At 43.7% G+C, this 18,616-nt stretch overlaps 1 protein-coding gene and 2 non-coding genes across 3 annotated transcripts; all 3 read right to left on the minus strand.

The window, feature by feature from the left end:
* Nucleotides 1-1,002: 1,002 nt before the first annotated feature.
* LOC141229363 (U2 spliceosomal RNA) lies at nucleotides 1,003-1,193 on the minus strand. The gene has a single exon (XR_012296057.1). It is a non-coding gene; the product is annotated as a U2 spliceosomal RNA (small nuclear RNA).
* Nucleotides 1,194-2,302: 1,109 nt separating this feature from the next.
* LOC141229429 (U2 spliceosomal RNA) lies at nucleotides 2,303-2,493 on the minus strand. Its single transcript, XR_012296119.1, has one exon. It is a non-coding gene; the product is annotated as a U2 spliceosomal RNA (small nuclear RNA).
* Nucleotides 2,494-7,498: 5,005 nt separating this feature from the next.
* On the minus strand, nucleotides 7,499-13,413 carry LOC141229275 (uncharacterized). Its single transcript, XM_073667457.1, has 2 exons — nucleotides 13,194-13,413; nucleotides 7,499-9,222 (listed from the first exon to the last, which is right to left on the minus strand). The coding sequence occupies exon 2, from the start codon at nucleotides 9,066-9,068 to the stop codon at nucleotides 8,142-8,144; it is 927 nt and encodes a 308-aa protein (XP_073523558.1). The 5' UTR covers nucleotides 9,069-9,222; nucleotides 13,194-13,413; the 3' UTR covers nucleotides 7,499-8,141.
* Nucleotides 13,414-18,616: the final 5,203 nt, after the last annotated feature.

Raw genomic sequence — 18,616 nt, forward strand, 5'->3', positions numbered from 1 at the left:
ATCCCTTACATGCCTGCACTTTTCGGCTTGCTGCTGCTGCAATCCACGCGTTTTAGATCTGCATAACTCCACCTCTTTAAACACAGCACCCTCACCCCCTGCTGCTCCCACCCGCCTCAACACCGTTGGAAGGGAGGAGAACCAATTAAGGCGGGGGGTGGGGTGGAACGAGCAGCTGTCTACCCTTAGCAGGAGGGCTGCTGATTACTTACCTCTCCTGCTGCTGCTGGCTGTCCAGCAGCAGACTGAAGGTGGCTGCTGCTGTGCGCAGGTATATAAAGGCTCAGAGCCTATTATGACACGCACAGCCAGCGTTCCATTGCCACATTCCATCTACTGCAGGCAGGATACCTGGCTGGCTGAATGTCGCTGAGAAGCTCACAGAGACCGCCATAAGCAACAGTTTAACAGAATGCCACAGACTAATCAACCAAACTTTTTGGGTTGGGTTCTCTTTTATAGTCTGCAGGCATTAATTGAAAGAAGTCAGTGTTCCAGCAGAGGGAGACAACGTTTCAGAAAAGGCATTGTAGCAAACCAAAAAAGAAATTTTAAGCGCAGCAGAGTAACCAGCGCACATACCTGTTAGCTCAGGTGAGTTTAAAAGGCTGCTGTTGATAACAAGGGCATTTGCTAAATAGATGGTGTGTGTGCAACAATATACTGAAAGGTCAATTATATTGTGCAGCTTATCTCACCACCTGTAGTTATTTAGGTGAAAGCTCCAAAATGCTTGCCTAATATGTCTGTTTATCCAAAAGGAAGTAAAGAGGGAGAGCTAGAAAGATAGCATTGCGTTACATTACATGGCAATGCAATGCACAGTTGCTGAAGTTGAACCAAAATGAGCTTGTCATCTGGCTTCTGCAACTTTGAACATGAAAAATCCAATGAGGAGAAGAAAAGCAAAGCCAAAGAGTCCATCCCAAAATCCGACAAACAAGCAAAATGAACAAAAAACATTGAATTCAATACTTTCTGATTTTAGAAACTGCATTAAAGAAGGGGTGCACCGGTCCTGGAGATACTGCAATACCAGGTCAATGCGTGGAGTGGACAGAGCAAGCTCTTTTTCCATCTCCCTGTTCTAAAAATCCATTTAATATATGGTCCCCAGATAGGGGACGTATCAGATATTAAACTGATAAGAACAGATACTACACTTGATCTTAGCCAAAAGGCCGAGAAGCGATAACCAGAATTGGTTTCGAACTACGGAGCCACCCAAGGATCCTGAAGAGTCCATTTGTGGAGATGAGCTCCTGGACTCCCGTTAAGAAGACATGTTGTCAACCTCTAGATCCCTTACATGCCTGCACTTTTCGGCTTGCTGCTGCTGCAATCCACGCGTTTTAGATCTGCATAACTCCACCTCTTTAAACACAGCACCCTCACCCCCTGCTGTTCCCACCCGCCTCAACACCGTTGGAAGGGAGGAGAACCAATTAAGGCGGGGGGTGGGGTGGAACGAGCAGCTGTCTACCCTTAGCAGGAGGGCTGCTGATTACTTACCTCTCCTGCTGCTGCTGGCTGTCCAGCAGCAGACTGAAGGTGGCTGCTGCTGTGCGCAGGTATATAAAGGCTCAGAGCCTATTATGACACGCGCAGCCAGCGTTCCATTGCCACATTCCATCTACTGCAGGCAGGATACCTGGCTGGCTGAATGTCGCTGAGAAGCTCACAGAGACCGCCATAAGCAACAGTTTAACAGAATGCCACAGACTAATCAACCAAACTTTTTGGGTTGGGTTCTCTTTTATAGTCTGCAGGCATTAATTGAAAGAAGTCAGTGTTCCAGCAGAGGGAGACAACGTTTCAGAAAAGGCATTGTAGCAAACCAAAAAAGAAATTTTAAGCGCAGCAGAGTAACCAGCGCACATACCTGTTAGCTCAGGTGAGTTTAAAAGGCTGCTGTTGATAACAAGGGCATTTGCTAAATAGATGGTGTGTGTGCAACAATATACTGAAAGGTCAATTATATTGTGCAGCTTATCTCACCACCTGTAGTTATTTAGGTGAAAGCTCCAAAATGCTTGCCTAATATGTCTGTTTATCCAAAAGGAAGTAAAGAGGGAGAGCTAGAAAGATAGCATTGCGTTACATTACATGGCAATGCAATGCACAGTTGCTGAAGTTGAACCAAAATGAGCTTGTCATCTGGCTTCTGCAACTTTGAACATGAAAAATCCAATGAAGAGAAGAAAAGCAAAGCCAAAGAGTCCATCCCAAAATCCGACAAATAAGCAAAATGAACAAAAAACATTGAATTCAATACTTTCTGATTTTAGAAACTGCATTAAAGAAGGGGTGCACCGGTCCTGGAGATACTGCAATACCAGGTCAATGCGTGGAGTGGACAGAGCAAGCTCTTTTTCCATCTCCCTGTTCTAAAAATCCATTTAATATATGGTCCCCAGATAGGGGACGTATCAGATATTAAACTGATAAGAACAGATTTTTTTTTTTTTTTTTTTTTTTTTTTTTTAAAACCATTCAGGTTGTTGTAAACAACAGTATGAAAGTCCGCCAAAACCTTCAAAATAGTTGCTCAACTATAACTCATCATCATGGTTAATCTTTATTCTTTTTATAAATTTATGTTTCCAAAATCAGAGTTAGTATATTTGTGCTATATTACTCTCATGAAGGTACATAAAATTACTGGTACTTTACCAGATGACGCCATTTCATGACCTTCCAAATGCCCTCAGCGTCCAATCCACCACCTCTACTCTTGTCCCATTTATATATAAGGTACAACCTAGATAGAATTAACCGAATACAGTCATTAATAGGTACAGTTTTTCTTTTGAACAAAGCCAGGTTTCTCACATCCCAAAGGCTTTCCATGACACACACCATTATTAACCACAAAATCCTTTCATTCACCTTTCCACATGCACCAATACCAAACATAGCCACTCTCCAGTTAATATAACTCACACCTGCTAATTCCTTACATAGACCACCCACACCTTTCCACACACTATATGCATAATCACAATCCCACATCACATGTCTCACAGTCTCACTCGCTCCACACCCTTCTCTTGGACATACATTCGTTCTGATCAAATCTCTTCTCTTTTGCACATCTCTCACAGGCAGTATATCATGCAAAGCCATCCACACCACATCCTTCTGTTTTTTCAACATACCATGCGTACCCAATTTTTCCCATGCATCCGCCACTTCATTAAATCTTAAATCATTAATATTACATTCAATCTCATTTGCTCTCATTTTTCCCATCACCGCTTTTGGTTTCTCAAACTCACACATAGACACAGCCAGCAAATCATTCTTTCTAACAAACCTTTCAATCACCTCATACCACACAGGACATTTAAAAGCCACAGGCACACTTCCATCTTTTTTCACCCAGCATAACCCATACAACATCCATCCAGCCATATATCGCAACATATATGCACCTTTGTTCTTTTTACCCATTAGCACTACCACCGTTTTAATATAATTAAGGCTCAGGAATATTTCAATATCAGGAAAATTCAGACCACCATTCTGATATGTTTTGTATAAATATTCTCTCTTTAATTTTTCCATTTTACTCCCCCAAAAAAAAGTAAAAATTAATTTTTGTACTCTTTTTATTTTTTTGTATGGGGACGGAAAGACCCCAGCAACATAAAGTAATATTGGAAGTATTACTGCCTTAATTAAAAGTACCTTTCCATTCAATGTCAACTCACGCATTCGCCAAAAATTCAGTTTCTTCTCTATCCGTAACCCACACTCATCCCAACTTTCAGTACCCTTCAGATCATCATTCAGCAATATACCCAAGACTTTAATCGACCCTTCCATACATGTCACACCATCCATCTTAATCCTACTATCACCAAAACACTTAAAACAACATTTATCCCAGTTTACCCTAAAAGCAGACGCACCACAGAAAAAATCCAATAATAACTTCACTCTACTCATAGACGCAATACTCTCACTCACAATCACCACATCATCCATATATCCCAGCACCTTGACATTCATTCCTTTACTCCCAGGTATTAGCATTCCTCTTATCGCTTTCTCTCTCCTAATCATACATAACAAAGGTTCAATCACACTAACAAACAAAACAGGGGAGAGAGGGCACCCCTGTCTAACACCTGATTTAATCAGGAATTTATCACACAACCAACCATTCACTAAAACTTCACTCGTCACATCATCATACAAACATCTCACACCATCTAGGAACTTCTTAGGGAAACCCATTTTTTCTAACACTTCAAACATAAACACATGCGACACTCTATCAAACGCCTTCTCAAAATCTAAAGCCAACAACATACACTTCTGCTTTCTATAGGCCCCGTCACACTAAGCGATGCAGCAGCGATCCCGACAACGATACGACCTGTCAGGGATCGTTGCTGCATCGCTAATACATCGCTGGTGAGCTGTCAAACAGGCAGGCTCACCAGCGATCAGGGGAGCAACGATATCGTGGAAAGAATCGTTCCACGATGTCCTGCTCCCGTTACCAGCCTGCTGCAAGCAGGAGCAGGCTGGTAACTATGGTAAACATCGGGTTACTAAGTGCGCGTGTGCCCCTAGTAACCCGCTGTTTACCATGGATACCACTCTGCTACCGTGAGCTGGAGCCTCCGCTCACCGTAGCAGAGTGGTATCTATGGTAAACAGCGGGTTACTAAGTGCGCGCGTGCCCCTAGTAACCCGATGTTTACCATGGTTACCAGCCATGTTTACCGCTGGTCACACACAGCGATGTGTGCTGGCCAGCGGGAGGCCAACGACCAAAAAATGGTCCAGGACACTTTGCAACGATCAGCGACCTCACAGCAGGGGCCTGATCGTTGCAAAGTGTCACACATAGCGACATCGCTGGTGAGGTCGCTGGTGAGTCACCAAAACCGTGACACAGCAGCGATCTCGCTAGCGATATCGCTTAGTGTGACGGGGCCTTATCTCTACAGTCTCCCAGCACATCTCTCAACAACAACAGATTATCACTTATACATCTCCCAGGCACAGCACACACTTGATCATCCTTGACAACCTTCCCAATCACTTCACGCATACGGTTTGCTAAAATCTTGCTATACACCTTGTAGTCGGAATTTAGAAGCGTTATTGGCCTCCAATTCCCCAGTTTTTTCTTTTCACCTTTTTTATAGATTAACACAACCACACCTTCTTTCATAGATTCACACAGTTCTCCATTCTCCCACATATACTTACATACTTCCGTCAGATCCGCACCCATGCACTCCCACGCTTTCACATACAACTCTACTGGTATACCATCTTTACCTGGTGTTTTGTTTTTCTGAGCACTGAACACCACCTTTCTCACTTCATCCAGAATCACATCCTCACACAAGTTCTCACATTCATCATTATCCAATTTATCTTCCAAGCTACCTAACACTTCACCCATCAAACCAGAATCAATCCATTTATCCCCATACAGTCTACTATAGAAACCATTCACCTCCTCAATCACACCCTCTCCAGTTATACTCACATCATTCTCATCCAGTAATTCATCCATATCCATTTTTTTTCCATTCATTTTTTTGAAAAAGTATCTGGTACATTTTTCGTTTTTTTCCAGGTGTTCTATTTTGGTTCTGTACATTATTTCTTTCCCCTTTTTCTCAATCACACGTTTTAACTCATTCTTTGCTTCCACTAACAAATCACTCACATCAATCCCAGACATACTGCATTTTTTCAACCATTCAATCCTCATATTTAATTCTTTGAATTTATTTCTATATATGGCGGCTTTCTTGTAGCCCCATTTTCTGAAAAATTTTTGGATTTCTTGCTTCACCCAATCCCACCATTCTAACACACATGCAAACCTGTTTTTATAGTATCCCCACCTTTCATACTTCTTTTTAAACTCACTCATCACTCTTTCATCCTCTAGCAACCTCACATTCAGCTTCCATACACCCCTCCCATGCACAAAGCTCCCTTTCTGTCTGAACATACCCCTCAAACACTCGTGGTCCGAGAAGGGGACCGCACACTGCTTAAAACTAATGCACTCCAGATTTTTGGAGAAAAGCATCCTGTCAATACGTGATTCGATCCCCCCTCTGTCCGCCTTATATGTAGGTGGTGGATTGTCCGACCTTAAAGTAGCGGCATCTGAAAAAGAAAAATCTGAAATTAAATGGGATAATTTTTTCCCGGTTACATCACCGGTTTCATCCGTAACACAATTAAAGTCACCAACAAAAATGGTAGGAATCTTTCCTGGCAAAAATAACTGAACCTTTTCCAAGAGAGCAAGACGCTCCTCTTTTCCGGTAGGACTATAGATGTTAACTATTCTTACCCACCACCCCCTATATTTCACTATGGCAATAATGCACCTCCCCACCTCCACCACTGTGTAGCTGTCCATGCTGCACTCTGCGTTCCCCAGCAGGATCCCCACACCATCGTTCTTATTTACATTAGACCCAGACCAGATGTGCTGTCCATGAGGCCAGTCCTGATCGTCCGGCACTTCTGATAATCCGCACTCCTGCAGGCAGTAAATGTCTGCTCCCAATGATCTGATATACCTGAGCACAGTACACCTGCGTCCTGTAGATTTCATCTGCCTCACATTTAAGGATAGGACATTAAGTGAAGCTTTGGAAGCCATATCAGAACTTTCTTATGGAGATTTCTACATGTCCCCCATTTCTGTATCAGCCTTGTCCTTCTGGGGGCTGGCAGCCGGACTGGTAACAGGTGAGGGCAGGAACCCCCTCTAAAAAATCGCAATCAGGGGAGAAAACCAAGTCTGGATAAGCCCGCTCACTCATGGGACTTTCACTGCCCTCATCTGCATAATGATAAGCGAGGCGGGGTTTCTTCACAGCATTCCCCCTGGTCTCTTCAGAGGACCTTGCTGCTGCTGTGAAATCCCCCTGCTCCTTTATTTCACACTTAGTGCCACTGGCACTGACACTCTGCTCCTCCTCATCATCTGCCTGCAGCTTGTCCCAGGAGACATGGGGCGTTCTGCTCAGTGCCTCCTCCACATCTCCTTCACCACAGGCAGACACAAGTACTGGGAGCTGCTCGCTGAGCTCCATGTCTAGCTCCGCCCCCTCCAACGTCACTGGCTCTGTAGCTCCGCCCCCCACTCTCACTGCAGATACAGAGGCTGCTGGTGGAGCGCTCTGAGTCACAGGGATGGCAGCACTCACAGGTGTCAGATTCAGCAGCTGATTGCCTGAGGGCAGCTGATTACCTGCAGCTGAGGAGGCAAGTGTTAGGATCATTCAGCCATGGAGGGTCCTTGTTGGAGTCGGGGTATCCCCGTAACAAGAAATACACAGACACGTTGTGTATAATCAAGTACTGGGAAGCCCCTGAGCGCGCCTGCCTCTATTGGAGCTGTCCCTTTTATTTATACTAATAATCTTAGTTTGTTGTCATACATGCGCAGTAAAATGCCTTTGTTCTACAAGCAGCGAAATAATGATTCATTATAGTGGAATGTTAATAAGAAAGTTTCATAAAAAGTGTTAATTCATAGCAGTAGAAGGTTACTGAGACAGCTAAAAACAGGTTACAATCTAGTTTCCGGGCGTCAGTCCAAATGTCCAGATAAGGAAAGAATTACTTCATCTGTGTCTTACATCGTAATCTTGCGTGAAGCATCACTCCCATCATCCTCTCAGTCCCCCCTTTGATTCTTCCTTATGGACTTTTGGTAGAAGACCTGGTCCGGGATTTCTTTTCTTTCATATTCTTGAGTCCGTGTTACAAAGCTTATTTATGCATATTAAAATAATTTTTAATCCTATTTTAAACACTACATATATGACTACTATAATTAGCACAATCTGTAATATACCTTGCAGAATTCCAGCCACCCAACCTCCAATACCCTTAAACCAGTTCTTTGGGTTGAGAAAGGAGAAGGTGTCTGACCACCAGCTATCTTTATTTTGGTCATTGTGTCTGTCATATTCATCCCACATCTGCATCAACATTGGATACACAAAAAAAGTGCTGAATATTTTATTAGGAATTCCCATTTGGACCACATGTGGCCTACCTGAAGGTCTAGGCGAGTTGTCGGCTGCTCTTTTGTATAGTGTGTGTTTAGGTACTGCTTGCATGTCTACCTGCTGATTCTAAACTATAAATGTGGCCGGTGTTAAGCGTCCTAGAGTACATGTACCTTTTATTCCTACTGGGAGCCATTTGTATGCTCCATTTCCACAAATCCAGAAGGTTCCTTCAGGCAGATCCCATATTGCAGAGTGTTGGAGCACCAACCTATGTACCAAATCTAAAAATTTAGATACATTCTGAAGTATACACCAAGGGGGTTTTTGACCTAATGGACTACAGTATCCTGCATCTGGATTTTCACAAGTCGGTGTACCTGGGTCATATGCACTTGACTCATTACATAATATATTACCTGGTATCTTTGAACATGTATCATTGTTTCCATCGGGGAATAATTGTGAATATTTCCAACCATTATTGTGTATGTATTTTTCTACTATATCAGATTTAAAAGGTTGAGAAGAAGATACTGTGCTACTAAAACTGAGTTGTATATTTTCTGTAGGAATTAACCCTAAGTCTGTTAGTCCCGTCTTATTTCTAGGAACCCATACACCTCCTTTAAACGCTAAATATTGTAAGTTGTTTATTTTTCCGGTCATATTACCTTGCCACCAGGGAAATCCCACCCACCCCACAACTGGGATGGCAACAGTGGTGTTCCATAATCTAGAATTAACGGTTTGGTTATTTGCTAATTTGTCTGAGCAATTAGTCCATGTAAACACTTCCTCAGGGGTCATGGGTACGGCCAGGAAGGGTATGCTCGTGGCTGATATTGGAGAATGCGTACAAATCCAACAGTCTGCTATTTTCTGTCCGCCATCGAGCAGCCCGTTTACCAATGTCTCATGATGTTTTATAAATTTATTATCTGTAGGTTTTGGGGAACTTAGTTTATCCCACAGGTCTCCCTGATCTATCGTTATAGCTAACACAAGTACAATCACCACTATTTCTTTTTGCAATGGCTTGCATGTACCCATGCTGATTTTCCTTCCAATTTTACTGCAGTTGGAGTTGTCAATAACACCTGATATGGACCCTCAAATCTGGGTTCTAGCGTTCTTCTGTTATGTCTTTTTACGTAGACTTCGTCTCCTGGTTGCAGCTTGTGCGTTCCCTCAATGGAATCTGGATCTGGAATGGAAGAGAACACTAAAGAGTGTATTTTAGACACATGCTTACATAAATTTTGTACATAAGCAGTTAAGCTTTCAGTTTCTAACATTAAAGTCTGTGGGAAATACAATCCTGTATTGGCAACTCTACCAAACAATATTTCATGGGGGGTGAGTTTGCTCTTTCCCTGGGGGGTGTTTCTGACTGAATACAATGCTATTGGGAGACACTCAGTCCATGGTTTCTGTGTTTCTGCCATGGCTTTCTGTATTTTTAACTTAAGTGTTCCATTCATTCTCTCAACCTTACCAGAACTCTGTGGGTGGTAAGGGGTGTGTAGTTCACTTTTTATACACAACATTTTCATTACATTCTGAAAGATCTCTCCAGTAAAATGTGTACCTCTATCTGACTCGATCACTTCTGGGATACCATAACGGGGTACCAGTTCATGTGCTATTTTTACTGCAGTGACTTTAGCCGTGGCTGTATGAACTGGATAAGCCTCTGGCCACCCCGAAAACATGTCCACACATACCAGTACATACTTATAGTGTCCATGCTTAGGCATCTGGATGTAATCGATCTGAAGTCTCTGGAACGGATATAGTGGTCTTACATGGTGCTTCTGGGGGGTCTTAACAGTCTGTCCTGGATTGTGGGCTAAACAGATTTCACAAGAACCACATTTTGCTCGAGCTACCTGGCCGAACCCTGGGGCTAACCACTTCTGTCTGACCCTCTGTATCATACCGTTTGCAGACACATGTGTAGGTCCGTGGGCTTCACTGACCACAACAGGGTACCATGCTCGGGGGAGACAAAGCTCATCTCCTTTTCTCCATAGTCCTTCTTTTTCTTCTGCCCCCTGTTTCTGCCACTCTTCTTTTTCTTCTCTACTCACCTGTTGGTGGGCTTCTTTGAGCCGTGTAATTAAGTCAAACTCTGATACTGCACTAATAGTGTGGTCAGTTGTCAGAGGTTTTACTGCAGCTCGCTTAGCAGCCTTGTCGGCTCGGTCATTACCCCTAGCTATCTCGGTGTCGAGTCTTACATGTGCAGGTACTTTTATTACTGCTACTTGTTTGGTTGAGGCAGCTGATTCTAGGATTTGTCTAATCATTTGTCCATGTTTTACTGGTTGACCTGAAGCTGTCATGTAACCTCTAGCTCTCCATATACATCCAAAATCATGTACAATACCATATGCATATCTAGAATCAGTAAAAATATTAGCGGTTTTTTCTTTTGCTAACTGTAATGCTCGTATTAGAGCTAATAGTTCAGCTTCCTGGGCTGAACAGCTGGCCTGCATTGGCTCAGCTTCAATAACATCATAATCTGATACAATGGCATAACCTGTGTGAAAGTTACCAGTTTCATCTGCATACCTACTACCATCTATATACATATGTAGGTCTGGATTGTCAAGAGGGGTGTCCTGTACATTAGGTAGCCCTTGTGTTTCTTGTTCTATACACTGTAAGCAATCATGTATTATATTGTCTTGTTCGTGGTATTGTAAAAAATTTTCATCTTCGTCTTCCTGACCTCCTTCCACTCCCCCCTTTGTCTCTAGTGGTAACAGAGTGGCTAAATTTAGAGACAATATGCGGCGAAAAGTGAGGTTTGGTGGCATTAGTAAGGAGCATTGTAATCTAAGATGTCTAGCCATTGAAATGTGTTTTGGCAATACCTGATTCAGTATGCCATGTACATCATGTGTAGTTTGTACTATTAGGGCATGGTCTAGTACTATTTCTGAGGCTTTTTCTACCAAAAGAGAGACAGCTGCTACTACTCTGACACATGATGGTGCAGCTTTGGTAACATTATCTAATTGAGCAGAATAGTATGCGACAGGTCTTTGTTTATTTTCATGTTTCTGTGTTAGTACTCCTGTAGCATGATTAGACATTTCCGCAGCCATTAATTGGAATGGTTTGGCGTAGTCTGGGATTCCCAAGGCCGGGGCTGACATGAGACCTTTCTTGAGGTCTTGAAAGGCTATGAGCGCTGATTCAGTTAACTGGAAAGGCTCGATTTTTAAACAATCATATAGAGGTTGCATAAGCTGACTAGCATGTATAACCCATTGTCTGCAGTGTGATACTATTCCCAAAAATGCTCTTAATGTTTTGTAGTTCTTGGGAGGAACAAGATCTCTAATGATTTTTAGTCTGTCGGCGGTGAGGTGCCGAATACCTTGTGAAATGCAGTGTCCTAGAAATACTACCGTAGTCATACAAAGTTGTACTTTTTTCTTGTTAACTTTACAGCCCATGTCTGCTAGAAATATTAACAACCTTATTGTGTTGCTGTTTGCGGACTCTTGAGCAGGGGCACATAACAATAGGTCATCAACATATTGGAGAATTACAACCTCATCCGTAGGTTTGAAATTTTGAAGAACTGATCTCATAGCTTCTGAGTACAAGGTAGGTGAATGTATCATACCCTGTGGTAATCTTGTCCATGCTAATTGTCTATTCTTAAATGTAAATGCAAACAGTTTGTAACAGTCTGGGTGTAATGGTACTGAAAAAAAATGCATTTGATAAGTCTATGACAGAAAATACTCGTGCTGTTGCTGGGATCTGTGATAGCAACGTGTGTGGATTTGGCACAACAGGAGTAATAGGTTCCAAAATTTTATTTATCTCTCTTAAATCATGTACCATCCGGTACCTAGCAGCTGACCCCTCAGTAGATTTCTTTTTTTACGGGGTACAACGGTGTATTGGCTGGTGACTTTACTTCTATCAGTACTCCAGTTTTTAGATAATCTTTTATCTGTTCTCCTATGGCGTGTTCTTGTTGGGCACTAATAGGATACTGTCTCAATTGGGGTAGTGTCACACCTGGAACAGGAGTGACTTTTACAGGAGCTATTGGCATTAGTCCTACATCGGTGTCATGTTGTGCCCATAATTTTTCTGGTACCTCAGAAAGATCTAAAATAATTTGGGTAGGGGCAGGATCTTTCTCATCCTCTAAGGCTTGGACTTTTACAATGTTTTCTAGAGACTCTTGGTCATCAGGCACCAAAATTTGGACTCTACCATCCTTTGTCTCTTACCACTCCTGCTTTTCTAGCCCGAATGTCCTCCCATAGTTTCCTGTTAAACCTGTCATGCCTTGCTACCTGAAAAGTTTTGCAAACTTTCCCTAAATTCTTAGTTGCTTCTACACCACACCTTTCTTTCACGATTGTATAGACATCTTGTTCATCATTTGTGGTCTTAGTCTGTTTGTTGCCCATTTTTCCTGACTATTCTTACCTTAGGAGGCTTTTTGGGTTAGATAAAATATATTCTATATTTTACCTTTCCTCGTTACCTATTCTGTCCTAAGGAGCCAGTATCTTGTTGCCCATTTTTCCTGACTATTCCTACCTTAGGAGGCTTTTTGGGTTAGATAAAATATATTCTATATTCTACCTTTCCTCGTTACCTATTCTGTCCTAAGGAGCCAGTATCTGAAACGGTTTCTCTGGACCGTTTTGTCTGAAGTGTAGAGTAATTCTAACACACATATATATGGCAACAAGGGCAAGACCAACAATACATAAAATGAACCATACAGTCTCCATTATATATCGTGTCCCTGGAGTATTATCATTACTTCCATGGGCTCATTCTGTCAATCTCTTATCCGTCAAAAAGGAGGACAAAGGTTCGGGAGTTAAGCGTGAGCGAAGGTTTCCCCGAAAGGACACAACCTTATGACTCAGTTAGGCAATCTCCGTAATACTTATGTCATCTACCTTAGTGCGGCTTATGAGGCTATTCCCGACATCCACATCTCTTTCATACCATCCGTTTCATAACCTTCTCTGACCTCTCCTTCAGCAGATCCTACAGTATATACATGAATGACCCGAGCTATAGGTATCCTTCTCTACTAGTTCCTCAATCTCAACACAAGATATGCATGAAATTTACGGACTATCGCAGAGCAGATGTAAGAGAACTAACAGTGTCTCTTACCTGGCCAGGTTTGTCATCTGCTGTTCCGATGTCCCAATCTCAGCGGTTACTCGTGCCGGTCGATGAACTTGAAGGAATACGCAGACCTCGGGTCCCTGTTTCGGGCGCCAGGAAATGTTAGGATCATTCAGCCATGGAGGGTCCTTGTTGGAGTCGGGGTATCCCCGTAACAAGAAATACACAGACACGTTGTGTATAATCAAGTACTGGGAAGCCCCTGAGCGCGCCTGCCTCTATTGGAGCTGTCCCTTTTATTTATACTAATAATCTTAGTTTGTTGTCATACATGCGCAGTAAAATGCCTTTGTTCTACAAGCAGCGAAATAATGATTCATTATAGTGGAATGTTAATAAGAAAGTTTCATAAAAAGTGTTAATTCATAGCAGTAGAAGGTTACTGAGACAGCTAAAAACAGGTTACAATCTAGTTTCCGGGCGTCAGTCCAAATGTCCAGATAAGGAAAGAATTACTTCATCTGTGTCTTACATCGTAATCTTGCGTGAAGCATCACTCCCATCATCCTCTCACAAGTAACTCTTCGCTGACAATGGAGTCAGCTCCATGAGGTCGGCTCTGCTGCAGAGCATTGCTACCAGGCATTACAGGGCTGGCGGAGGCAACCTGGGCATACAGCCTGGCTCCACCAGTGCGTGCCCTGCAATCCCTGTACACATGTCCAGACTCCCCACAGCCATTACATACAACAGGGTTGGGGCAGTCCTTTGCACGGTGCCCAGGTAGATTACATTTTCTGCAGAGCATTGCTTCAGGGCAGTTCTGCATGTGGCCATAGGAGTTACATTTGCGGCAGTAAAAGGGGGCTTCAGGGAAAAATAAATATCCATTATTCCTGCCAATGCTGAAATTTAAAGGGGGATAGTGGAAACCCCCAGGGCCCTGAGGGTCTATCCCAAAACGGACAAAGAACTTGTGCTTCCCAGTCCACAGTCCAGACTCCATGCTAGCTACTCTGTGGGCATACTGTACATAGGAACAATGTCTTTTAAGGAAATCTGCTATTTCTTCCAGGGGGACAAAGGGATTATGCATGAAAACCACTAAGGGTATGTCCCCTCTGGAATAAAGGACTGTGAAAGTAAGTCCTGAAAGCAAGTCATTGTCAGCATTTTCCCTGAGGGCTCTGTACAGGTTTTGGCATGCACCAACAGAAGAAAAAACAAGCACATACCGTCCCTCTCTCCTGAATTCCTGCAGGCATACGATCTCCTCCTTCTTTACCTTCAGTATGTCATAAAGCACCATATTGACCAGGTATCCCAGTGAAAAATGCATTCTCTTCTCCTGCGCGACCTCGATCCTGAAACCATTACGGACCCGGGCATCCCCGGTCCCTGCGAAGTGGACAACTACTCCCATCCTTTCCAGGTTCGCCTTCTCTCTCCACCACTCCTTTTAGTACAGCATAGCTGTACTAGCCTTTAAATGACCAGACCAGGCATACTGCACTTGATCTTAGCCAAAAGGCCGAGAAGCGATAACCAGAATTGGTTTCGAACTACGGAGCCACCCAAGGATCCTGAAGAGTCCATTTGTGGAGATGAGCTCCTGGACTCCCGTTAAGAAGACATGTTGTCAACCTCTAGATCCCTTACATGCCTGCACTTTTCGGCTTGCTGCTGCTGCAATCCACGCGTTTTAGATCTGCATAACTCCACCTCTTTAAACACAGCACCCTCACCCCCTGCTGTTCCCACCCGCCTCAACACCGTTGGAAGGGAGGAGAACCAATTAAGGCGGGGGGTGGGGTGGAACGAGCAGCTGTCTACCCTTAGCAGGAGGGCTGCTGATTACTTACCTCTCCTGCTGCTGCTGGCTGTCCAGCAGCAGACTGAAGGTGGCTGCTGCTGTGCGCAGGTATATAAAGGCTCAGAGCCTATTATGACACGCGCAGCCAGCGTTCCATTGCCACATTCCATCTACTGCAGGCAGGATACCTGGCTGGCTGAATGTCGCTGAGAAGCTCACAGAGACCGCCATAAGCAAGAGAGAAGCACAAGAGGGGGGCTCCGAGGGGGCTCCTACCGGCCGGGCCCCATACTGGAGTCAGGGCAGTCATGCCCTGATGGCGGCCCTGCTGGAGGCTGGAGGGGCCCCCTCTCCCCGCGGACCGGCTGAAAAACCCCAACGGCCCGGTCCTGGTCCGCGGACCGGCGGTTGGGGACCTCTGAACTAATTGACAACTCTGGAGTTGTTTGCACAAAAAACAATGAATGGGAACCGAGCAGAGCTGAGTGGCCAAACTGTGGTATTAGCCCAAAAGTATTGACTGGGTTAGATGCAGAAAAAAATTATTTTGAATTTGCAACCTGGTGGAGGTTAGTATAGATGGACTAATAGAACAAGTCCCACACACTGCTACAAGCCAAAATATTTTTTTTTCAGAGCAAGATGCAGATAAAAATTATTTTGAATTTCCAACCTGGTGTAGGTAAGTATAGATGGACTAATAGAATGATGCTATGCCCAAAAGGTTTTCCTTCACTAGGTGCAGTAAAAAAATTTGCATTCTATACACAGGTGGTGTAGCTTGCAACACAGATAGGCTACTCCACTGACTAACACACTCTGCAAGAGGCCAAAAAGGATTTGCTTTGCTAGATTTAGCCAAATGCTGTGAAAAAAACTTGCACAGCACTAGTACAGACCTGCCTGGCAAAAAGTGATAGGAACTGATGTAACCTAGTCCTCAAAAGGACTGCAATCACAACTATTCCCTACTCCCAAGCTATCTGTAGATTTGTGCGAAAATTGGCTTGAAATTAACACAAAGTATAGCGCACACAGCAACAGCAGTGCAGTCTAACACGCAGCTGCAGCAGTGAGAAAATGGTGGTGACGGGGAAAATGGCTGGGTCTTATAGGGCAAGGACATGTGACATACACTGCCAATGACACATGCCCTTGCTTGTGTAAAAAAAAGCAGTTCGCTCCGTGTGTGCGCTGCTGATAGGCTGACAGATTGCACCTCCCTACTGTAAATGCGGGAAAGAGAAAAAAAAATGGAGATCTTCATTATTTATGCAGAGATCCATCCCCTGCCCCTCCCCCCACCCCACTGTACACTCAAACTGCGTATTAACATTAATTTTCAGCATTACTGAGAAAAAATCCAGTTATGATTTTGGTGCACGAACAGTTATCGAACATAACCTCGAACAGCCGAATTTTTCTCAAATTGTTCGTGTTCGCCGAACGGCTCGAACACCGCCCAAAACAGCTCGAAGTTGAGATTGGCGAACAGTTCGAGTCGAACACCGCTCCTCTCTACTGAAAAGGAGTCAGCCAAGTCCTTGTGGCATAGCTGTGGCCTGGCCATACACTATTTGGCTAGCAGCCATCTCTCCCAACATACAGATGAGTTCTCATGTGTTCTGTGGGGAGGAGGGTAATCGCCTGCCTCTAAGCAATTTGTGCCTAGAGAACAAGGAGCGGGTATTTGAACTGAACATTTGTTAGGGCAGCTAGATTAGCCAGATATTAGCCCACTTTAATCAAACAGAAAACAATGGGACTTGTAATTGTGGTGCCCCTGATGGTTCAGTCACCACAGAGATAGTGCACCTCACCCAGAGGTGTGGAGTCTCCTTCTCTCAGGTGAGGAGTGTTAGAACCTTGCTCTTAGGTTTTTTCCTTTGCTGGTCACATGACCTTGTTGGCCTATATTATCCTGCTCCGCCCTTCTGGCTTTGCTGGACTTCATTGTATAACTACTTTCTAGCTAGCCTGTGCTCTGTATCTAACTCTGTTAGTTTGCTTGGTCTACGGACCTCTATGTTCTATATATTTTGTTTGTTCGTCTGTCTGCTACTATTTCTGTTAGGAGGTGTCCCATTTTCCTCCCAGTCCTTAGTACTTGTAGGGATTCCTTCCCCACATCTATAGGTCTCCGTACAGACTAGCTTAGGACTTTAGCAGGTCTGATCGCAGGATCAGGTTCCCTGTTACATCGTAGGGATTCAGCTGAGTTCTATCGTAGGGACAGATCTCCTCTCTTTCCTTAGCTCTGGTAGCAGAACATAACAGTAAGTCCAGCCTGCAAATTCTCTAAGGAAAGATTTTTCTGTTCCATCATGGTGTCGGTTCAGGATTTGGCTAAACACCTGCAGGGACTCTCTCTGGAGGTGGCCGAGCTCCGTCAGCACGTGAGTAACTGTCCTGGAGCACATTTCTTGGAGCCTAAGGTATGTTTGCTGGATTTATTTTTTGGTGAACACCGAGAATTTTTTTCATTTAAAAATGCTTGCTTATTGTATTTTCGTTTGAGACCCAAGTCCTCTGGGGATGAATCCCAGCGCATAGGGTTCATAATGTCACTTTTGCGCAAAGAGCCTCAGGAGTGGGCCTTTTCTTTGCAACCTAGTGATACATGCTTCAGATCAGTGGATAGTTTTTTTTCTGCTTTGGGACTATTATATGATGATCCTGACCGTGTCGCATCAGCTGAGACTGAGTTGAGACGTTTGAAACAGGGATCAGGTAATGTGGAGAAATATTGTACTCATTTCCGTCGATGGTCTACTCAAACAGGGTGGAACGATTCTGCTCTGAAAAGTCTATTTCTTGCTGGGCTCAATGAAAGGGTTAAAGACCTGCTAATTGCTTATCCTACACCTGAAGATTTGCAACAGGCTATGCAATTAGCTATACGGGTGGATAGGAGACTGCGTGCAAGGGTTAATGAGAGCAAATCCTCTGCTATGTCAGTTTCTGGTTATGAGAATGTGTGTACTAACAGTGGTGAACCGATGGAGATTGGATCGGTGGCACCTCGCTCTCAAGAAAAAGACCGTCGATTTTCTGAAGGCTTGTGTTTCTATTGCGGAAAATCTGGTCATTTGATTAAAGGCTGTGAGCTTCGTATGAAGAAAGAAAAAAAAATGGTCAGTCATGCCCGTATTGCCTGTTTAAATTCCAAGGGTGTATGTTTAGCTGCTTCCACGATTGCTCAGGAAAAATTAATGGAATTTCGGGTGTTTGTTGATTGTGGGTCTACTCTGAATGTAATTGATGGGGGATTCTTGGAAAGACTCCATTTAAAACCCGAACCTTTATCATCCCCCATTGCTGTGGTTTCTGTGGATGGTTCCCCTTTGAAGAATATTACTCTCAAGGTCTGTGAATTTCCTCTCACTATTAATGGTGTTCACCATGAGAAATTGGATTTGGTAGTTTTGAATAACTTGCCTTCTCCAGTAATATTGGGATTGCCCTGGTTAAAATTTCACAATCCTGTACTGGATTGGTCTACCAGTGAAATTAAATCCTGGAGCCATAAATGTTATGACAAGTGTTGTAACGGGCGTATTGCAGCTTTGGATAGGGGAGAATTGCCTGTTCCTATTCAGGATTTTTGGAGAGTTTTTTCTGAGAAGGAATCGCAGGTTTTGCCTCCCCATAGAGA

The sequence above is a fragment of the Phyllobates terribilis genome, unplaced genomic scaffold, assembly GCF_046119375.1.
Source record: "Phyllobates terribilis strain yellow unplaced genomic scaffold, ASM4611937v1 Scaffold_472__1_contigs__length_1415193, whole genome shotgun sequence".
Lineage (NCBI taxonomy): Eukaryota > Metazoa > Chordata > Amphibia > Anura > Dendrobatidae > Phyllobates > Phyllobates terribilis.

Bases quoted from the DNA above. Each gene is read 5' to 3' on its own strand.
- LOC141229275 (XM_073667457.1), bottom strand. From the start codon at position 9,068: ATGGGTACATGCAAGCCATTGCAAAAAGAAATAGTGGTGATTGTACTT.